General features: G+C 52.2%; 3 protein-coding genes across 3 annotated transcripts; 2 read left to right on the top strand and 1 right to left on the bottom strand.

Moving 5' to 3' along the window:
- Positions 1 to 469: 469 nt before the first annotated feature.
- On the top strand, positions 470 to 2,653 carry NEUTE1DRAFT_140342 (uncharacterized protein; the record flags this gene model as incomplete). The annotated part of the gene is made up of 5 exons (XM_009855699.1): positions 470 to 969; positions 1,064 to 1,396; positions 1,427 to 1,847; positions 1,892 to 2,037; positions 2,110 to 2,653. The coding sequence occupies 5 exons, from the start codon at positions 470 to 472 to the stop codon at positions 2,651 to 2,653; spliced, it is 1,944 nt and encodes a 647-aa protein (XP_009854001.1).
- A 767-nt stretch (positions 2,654 to 3,420) lies between these two features.
- NEUTE1DRAFT_68315 (uncharacterized protein) lies at positions 3,421 to 4,453 on the top strand (the record flags this gene model as incomplete). Its single annotated transcript, XM_009855700.1, has 1 exon — positions 3,421 to 4,453. The coding sequence occupies one exon, from the start codon at positions 3,480 to 3,482 to the stop codon at positions 4,323 to 4,325; it is 846 nt and encodes a 281-aa protein (XP_009854002.1).
- A 1,553-nt stretch (positions 4,454 to 6,006) lies between these two features.
- NEUTE1DRAFT_112565 (uncharacterized protein) lies at positions 6,007 to 6,816 on the bottom strand (the record flags this gene model as incomplete). Its single annotated transcript, XM_009855701.1, has 2 exons — positions 6,007 to 6,395; positions 6,438 to 6,816. The coding sequence occupies 2 exons, from the start codon at positions 6,814 to 6,816 to the stop codon at positions 6,007 to 6,009; spliced, it is 768 nt and encodes a 255-aa protein (XP_009854003.1).
- Positions 6,817 to 8,316: the final 1,500 nt, after the last annotated feature.

An 8,316-nucleotide genomic window follows, 5' to 3' on the forward strand; every position in this document is an offset into this window, starting at 1 on the left:
TGGTACATCAATCCCATATTGAGGTGAACTCCCCGTCAGCTTTATGTTAGGATACGTAAAAGGTGAGTTAAATGTGTCTCCATGTCTGTATCGCTGCGATCCATCCTTCCATGATTCCTACCTTTCTCTCTACACATAGAGGTAGGTACCTACCTTAGGTATACTCGTCAGGCCTTCAAAACCGAGCCTGTGACTAGCGGGTATCTCTGTGACTGTTCGTTCAACTTGAATTCAGCCACAACGTCTGTTGAAGTGTTACAGGGCTATCATATCATACAGCCTTGTCAATATAGTCGGTGGATTTCCTATCGTTTTCCACATAGGTCATGTTCATAACCTCGTGAACCTCATTCACCCCCTTCTTCCCTTGTTCTCTGCAATTTATCATGGCCTTTTCCCCATCTTCGTCTTAATTAGTTTCATATCATCGACTCCAACACAGTCGCTGAACGTAATGCTGATACGCACCATGTATGCCCCAAGCCGCGTGGACATGAGTGTCGTCTTTGCCTTGACGCTCTTCTATCAGCCCATAGCGGCGTTGGGAACCAACTTCCTCAACCACACCTCCCTGCTAACCGGTCTTGAAGATCCAGACTGGTTCGAAGAAAACATCCCCTTTCTCGACGTCCCTGACGCCCAAATCCAAGCAGTGTATTTGTACTACTACCGCTACCAAACCTACAAGGAACATCTCGTCTACACCGGTGCCCAATACGGGTACACGGCAAGCGAGTTCCTGCACCCAGTTGACTACGGTGCTCCATACGGCGGCGTGGTAGCCGCTGCCGGCCATCACATAACCGAGGGCCGCTGGCTGCGCAACCACCGGTACGGCCAGGGCGTCGCCAACTACTGGTTAGCCGGCCCCGGCACGTTTTCCAAGCCGACCACAGATAATGTCAACGCCGATACGAGCGACTGGGCCCACGAGTACAGTTTCTGGGCTGCTAGTGCTCTCTGGCGGCAGTATCTGACCACAGGTGATCGAGACTTTGTCGAAGGCCAACTGGAAAACCTGCCCGGTCAAGCAGTACCGCGGGTGGGACAACCACTTCAACAGTTCTCTTGGTTTGTACTGGCAGGTTCCGGTCTGGGACGCCACCGAGTACACGGCTGCGTCGTACGAGTCGAGCGATCCGTATCATGGTGGTGCTGGCTACCGCCCGACCATCAACTCGTATCAGTATGGTGATGCGCGCGCTATTGCCGCCATTGCTGCCCTAGCCGGCAATCGGGACATCAGCACGGAGTACACACAGCGCGCTGATGCGTTGCAGAAGGCGGTGCAGCATATATTGTGGGACACGAACGCCCAGAACTACAAGCACCGGGCCCGCGACAACAATCCGTCTGGAGCGCTGCTGACGACACGCGAGATCATGGGTTATTTGCCGTAAATGTTCAACTTGCCCACGGCCGCCAGTCACTCGGCAGCCTTTGCGCAGCTGAAGGACTCCCAGGGCTTTTCCGCCAGATATGGACCCACGACGGCTGAGCGCCGCAGCAAGTTGTATATGCACGAAGCCACTACGTACTGCCGATGGGACGGTCCCTCGTGGCCTTTTGCCACCTCGCAAACGCTGACGGCGGTGGAGAACCTGCTGAACGACTATCCTGCGCAGACGTACTTTTCCGCGGCAGACTACCTCGGCTTGCTGGGAGGGTACGCTGCGACCCAATACAAGAACGGCCAGCCATATGTGGCCGAGGCGCATGATCCTGATGCAGATGTCTGGATGTACGACAGCTCCGACCACAGCGAGGACTACAACCATTCCACCTTTGTGGACAACATCATCGCCGGCCTCATCGGCCTGCATGCTCAGCCTGACGACACCTTGGTGGTGAACCCAATGACGGCATTGTCTGACGCACCGGAATCACGGAGAACAGCCGCTGGACCTCCTACGCCAGTCCCAATGCGCAAGACTACTTCGCCCTCGACCTCCGGCGACCTCAGGCCGTGTCGGACGTCAGATTGTACTTTTACGACGACGGCGGCGGCGTTCGGCGGCCGGCCAGCTACGACCTTCAGTATTGGACCGGCGACGCCTGGATCACGGTGCTCAACCAGTAACGCAGCAGGTCTGCTCCCACATCGAACAGCCAGACCAAAATCACCTTTCCGACCATCGTCACCTCACAACTACGGGTGGTCGCACCCAACCCGGGCGCCGGCAACGGCTGGGGTCTGTCCGAATTTGAAGTTTGGACTTCGGCCGTGTTCCAGCTGCGCAACGAGAACAGCGGAAAGCTCATGGGGGTTGCCGGCATGTCGACGGCCAACAGCGCCAACATCCAGCAGTACGAGGACAACGGTACACGCGACCACCTGTGGGAGTTTGTCCGCGCCCCGGGCGGCTGGTTCAAGATCAGGAACCTCAACAGCGGTCTCTTGCTAGGCGTGCAGGGTGCCTCAACTGCCAATAGTGCCGTGCTTCAGCAGTATGAGGATAACGGCACCAGCGACCATCTTTGGCGGATCGTCTCCCAAGGGAAAGGCCTTTTCTTGCTAAAGAATAGGAATAGCGGTCTCTTTGCCGGCGTGGATGGCATTTCAACTGCCAATAGCGCGAATATCGTGCAGTTTGAGGATAATGGGACCAAGGATTACTTGTGGAGTATCCTTCCTGCCGTGCCAGCCAGTTGATTTTGCTAAATAGAAGTCTTGTATAGCTATCGCGGGGGACTAAACACTCAGTTGACTGCACATCGTGACATTTGAGGCGAAGGCGCAGGCTCAGCGTGCACCTAAAAGATGGGTATATGGAGCTTATCAGCTTGATGATGGCATGGAGCTTCGGAGAAGAAGGACATGACAGAGCCTCTTGAAGAGGATTTGGCGAATCCATTATCGGGGTTGGAAGGAGAACGGAGAAGGTGGTGGAAAACTGGCGGTGGAACACCTCTGATAGTACCGAGTTCGGTACATGTAATGGTGTTTTCAGGCATAATAGGGGGTAGGATGCTTAGGAGCATCCAACAGTACACAGATTCAACTGCCAGAAGGCAGCATTCCAGCAATTAGTAGGGGTAGGTTGGAAAACAGGAACTCAAGCTCGTATAATCAGCTCCGCTAAAGGTGGTATGACTCTGTTGGCGACCAACCGGATTCACATGTTTTCTCGCGGCGTGGTCCGACTTCTTCATTGCAAAAATGCCTCAGCCGGGGTCCATTCCGCGGCAGCGATTTGTTGGTTCCAAGGCCCCAGAATTAGGCAGACGAATTTTCGATGTTACCCTGATCTCCTCAGAACTAACTGTTGGTTCATAGTTGCAGCGGAAATACGGTATCGAGTGCATCAGCTGCTCAGTGTCTCTTTAGTCGTTGGCACCATGGCGTCACCAGTTTGACTGTGTGGCCTCGGCGATAAAGCCAGCGCGGGGCGGCCTTTGGCATTTCTTTGCTCCCTTCATGATCTGCTCACCAAACACTGAACCTTTTCCATAGTCAATAACAGCTTGGGGTCCGCATCATGCATAGCACCGAGAGCATAACATCGTTGGACGACGACGACGACGATGACGTCCGTCCGGCATCGAGCAGGATGCCTTCAGCATGGTTTTCGGGATATCGCCCGTTCCCTCCGGTCATCAATCTCTACGGCAATTTCTCTGGTGTCATCGACGCAGTGACCACGATGAAACTCTGCGGTGCGGACAAAAACGACTTCTTGTATGTCGTCGAGATACACCACGGCCTTACCCCCAGAGGACCGCTCCATTTCAGGCCGGGCCTCTACCTCCGGAACGGGACCAAGACCAACGCCCCTATCTTGGCGGCCGCCGGCGACGAAGATCGAGAACCCCTTTTGATGTCGACCTTTAGCGTAAAGAGTCTCATCATGCTGCCGCCGCCGCCGGACGTCGAGGTTAAGAACCCCCGCGACTTGGTTACCGAAATCATGTACGCCAAAAAAACCAGCGACGGTACCGTATCGTTCCGATTCTCCATCGAGGTCGGCCTTAAGATGAAAAGTCGCGAGGAATTTGAGTGGAGGAAGTTGACCGGGAAGGACAAAACCAACACCCAGCACGCCCGGTTTATTCTCGTTCGGCCGCCACCCTCGTCCACCTCAGCTTCATCCTCCTATTCGACACAAGAGGAAATCGAGGTACTCGCCGACCTTACGTTTTGCAATGTAATGTCTGTTAACCACTTGTTTGTGTTGGAGCTGAAGGGGGCGGCTGCTTCAGGGGAGATGGGCGACCGTTGGACCCTCATGGTTGTTGTTACCGCCCTCAGACTTTATTGGCTACGTTGCTATGGCAAAACCAACAAGGCCGTCGTGGGAATTGGGCAAAAGCTTCGGGGTAAATAGGTTGGTAATTGGTTTGTTATCTTCCTGTCCAGAGTTTCCACGTAATGTTAGCTTGTTAGTGCACACTTGTCCCAAGGAAGCTTACCCAGTTCGCCAGATCTGTCGAAACAAATTGATTCCCTAAATCAGGGCCTGCTAGATACCTAGACGTAATTCCGTCTGAAAAATGTCTTGAGGAGATTATTGCGTGGTACGGAACCGCATGATGTCCTCTTGGAGAGTTCAGCTGGCACTTGCATGTTGTGAGATCACGATGACTCGCGGAAGAAAGAAATGAGGATCGAGAGAAAGCGTAGTCCACTAACATCGAGAGCTGTGTTAGTTCAGCATCATGTGACACACATGGGGTCTCGTTCTTGCGCCCTACCTCATAATCGGCCTTGTAATTGTCGAGTGTCCATGCTGTGTTGACTGTTGACTTCTAGGAAGCGGTCAGAACAGCGGCCGCTTCAAAGCGCCTTTTCGCCATTGGTGCTATGGTAAGCACATCGCTGATTCTCCGGCTGACGATGAAGGGGCGGTTATGGAACTCAGGGTCCTGAATCAGCATTCTAATCGAAGGGAGCTTGTTGGAATTGCCAATGGGGGCAGACAAGGAAGTGGATGAGTGGGCGAGGGAGTGGAGTCTACCAAGTCTCGCGGCAGTTGATGTTGTTCAAGTCAAGGTAATTGAAGCCTATTAACAAGAAACAAGAGAAATTGAAAGCGAGGAGATCGACGGCGGGATGATTGATGTTTCGTGTAGGGCGCAGTGAAAATGGTGCAAATGGTGATGCGGACGTGCAGCGATTGGAGATGCCACCCCGCTGCCATCATGCAGGCAGACACGCATGACATTCGCACCCGCCCTCCAGTCCGAACTCGGTTCTGGATTCCGTTTCGCTGTTTCTTGAACTGACCTGAAGATTGGGTTGCGCTTCCCTCCGTTGTCGTGATTGTTCCATGAGGGCGCAAACACGGACATGGAAGACACATCAGCTGGAATAGGCAAGACCGTTTGAGGACGATGCTTCAAGCACTGCTGGACGAAAACAGCGACATGGAGCTGCCCAGAAAGCGGACCTTTTGCTCGTCTCACCTTCACAACCCTCTCGTCGTTGCCTCTTTTGGGTCTCTCTGCTCAGTGTGTCACGTGCGCGTCCATCCCACAGACTGCTCTCTTCTTTCTTGACCGTACCAGAACATCACTTTTTACACAGTTATCTGCTGCACGGGGGATATTTCTTTCAATATGAACAGCTTGAAGAAACCGGAATCCAATGTCTCGTTGCGCTGACATGGGTTGGGAGGTGTATGTTTCTCGGTCAAGTGATCAAGGTGAGACGCAGGCACTCCTGTCTTCAAAATACTTCGTCCACCTTGGTAAAACCGTCCACCCATATACTTGTCAAGCTTACTCAATTTGGATGCTGCCGGCTAGCCATCGCTCAAGTCTTAAGTCTGAAATGACTTCCTTGGCATCGTGAACTGGAAACCGTCCAACCAGGGTAATCCGCCTTCGAATTGCTGCCATCTATCCCACCGCCAGTGACTGAGAAGGTAAATTTTGCCCAGGCCACCGATACTCCCATGTAGTAGTTCCACCCTCCCCGCAACCCCGAACTGCCAATCACTACGTAACGATGACTTCTAGGTGTTATCCTTCCAGACCAATTCATCAGTCAAAGGACTCGAGTGGCAGTTACTCTACCTCCTCATCCTCCTCGCCATCCTCCTCATAATCGCCCTCCAACATCTTCACCACCTCATTCAGCCTCCCATACATAGGATACCCACCCGTCTCCTGAATCAACTCCCTAACCTCATCGGTCCAGCCCTCCTCATCCAACCGCGCCAATTCATCCCCGTCAAAGTGCGTCATCATCTCCAGCAACTTCTTCTCCATCTCATCCGCCTCCTTCATGAAAAGAGTTTTGTGATAATGAACGTCGTTTAGGGCCACAACCATATGCCTCATGATCTGAATCATAGCTTTGACTGCATTCTTCCTTGTCCCGTACGAACAATCGGATCCTCTAGCCTTTTCAACAGTCTTCAGAATGTCATCGAACCATTTGCCAATGTCGGACACTACGTCGAAAGCCTTTAGGTACGCCTAAGAGCCGGAAAGACCGGCGTACTCTGTGTTAAGCATTTTCTTAGCTCGTTGGGAGTCACGAGTAAACTTGATGATGCGGGCGCGTTCCCGAGCTCTTTCGAGGTCATGTTGATGAGCAACAATGGAGTTAATGTAGGGGTCCCGGGCAGCGGCATAGGCGAGCAGCGAGTTGGTGACGGCGGTAGGAAGGCGGGCAATTTGGGAGGAGGGAAGTTCCTGGGCGTTGAGGTTGAAGTCAGGAAGCATGCTGAGATCGCCGTTGAAGTTGTCCGGGAGGGTTGGAGTGTTTCCGGCTGGCGACACGGCCACAGGCTTCTCCTTGTCGGAGGCAAGGTTGGGGGATGCAGTGCGCTGTCGCTTTTCAGAGCGCGAGGAAGTGGTGCGGTTTGTCATCTGCTCTTTTGACTGCGTTTCGGGTTCGGTGACGCGGGACGCTGATTGCAATTGTTGAGGTCAGGTGAGAACTGCTAGGGAAGATCAAAAGGACGAAGTTGTCAAGGACCAAAAGTTCCAGTCGCGCTTTATCAGTTGGCTGAGGATTGTGCCTGTACTTCACCAGACTGACCACCCCGCTTTAAGGTTCTGTTATCTGGCAGTGAATGTTTTGCCCACGCGCGCACCCGGTTTCTGCTGTGATGAATGGTGTTTTTGGTGTTTTATACTATAGCGATTTGCGTAGGTAATCTTCAATGCCTCCAACTAGCTAGATCGACGACAAGCGAACGCGCTGTACTTCTATATAGGCATCACTAGACTGACTAATGATCACCATAGCAACATTATATTTGGGCCTTGTTTGGCTTTTTATCTGGGTTCAAAACTTGCAGCTTGCGTCACCAGGTAGAGGTAATCTTCGCAAATTTAAAATACCACAACCTCCCACTCGAGCAAACACGAGATGTCTATCTATGCCTTAGCGCTCATTCACCTGACTTCCCATTCACTGACACTACACCAATATCCCTACGCTGCGCTTGTTTCCATTTTCGGGCATCAAATCACAGATGGAGGATATTCAACACCTGCTAAATAGGTACAACATGCCGCTGCCCTTCCATCTTCGTCCTATCATGTACGCTATCGAGAGTCAAACTTGAGTAACTCACAATCCCGTCAAATGCCGTCTCCAACATCTCTTTAGTGAGTAACACAACGACAGCCAGGTTTGGTCATTTTAGGGTCATTCTATGCAAACTGTGACCATCCAACTACGGCCAGATCATACCATCAAGCAAACTATACGTATTTTGCAGCAAAAGGGGGGAAGTGAATAAATGCAGACGAGTAGGGGAAAAAAAAAAGCAGACAGATACCTGACCCTTTCTAGCATAATGTGCAAACCCATAACCTATCCAGTAATAAAATGCACTAGGAATGTATAACTCTCTTTGAGTATCTCTTTGCATTTCCCTGCAGTTCGTGCCCGAATACTGCGGATAGACATTCATAGCCAAGCTGCCAGCCATCCAGCCATCCAGCCAGCCAAGCTACCATCCAGCCATCCAGTCCCGCAACAGCCAAGACCCCTCTACCTATGTACCTAACCCGCTACAACTCTTGAAATCGCAAAAAAAAACTAGTCTCTCTCTCTCTCTTATATTAAGTAACTACCTAAGGTATTTACACTACCCTAGTCAAGATCGCAAACCACACAGTAATGTCTTCTCCACGCAGACATCCCCGCCCCCCCCCGCGCAGCAACTTATAAGCGAGCGCGGGCGGGCGCACAACAACTCACACAGCGGCCACCCAGCCACAGACGTTATAAGCAGCTAAAGGAAAACAAAACAAACACATACGACCATACCCACTGGAAAACTCGGGATCCCGTCCGCTCTCCCATAGATAAGCCAGTGAGGGCCAGACTAGTAGTTGGGTCGGTGACGACCAGCG

The sequence above is a fragment of the Neurospora tetrasperma genome (assembly GCF_000213175.1).
Source record: "Neurospora tetrasperma FGSC 2508 unplaced genomic scaffold NEUTE1scaffold_6, whole genome shotgun sequence".
NCBI lineage: Eukaryota > Fungi > Ascomycota > Sordariomycetes > Sordariales > Sordariaceae > Neurospora > Neurospora tetrasperma.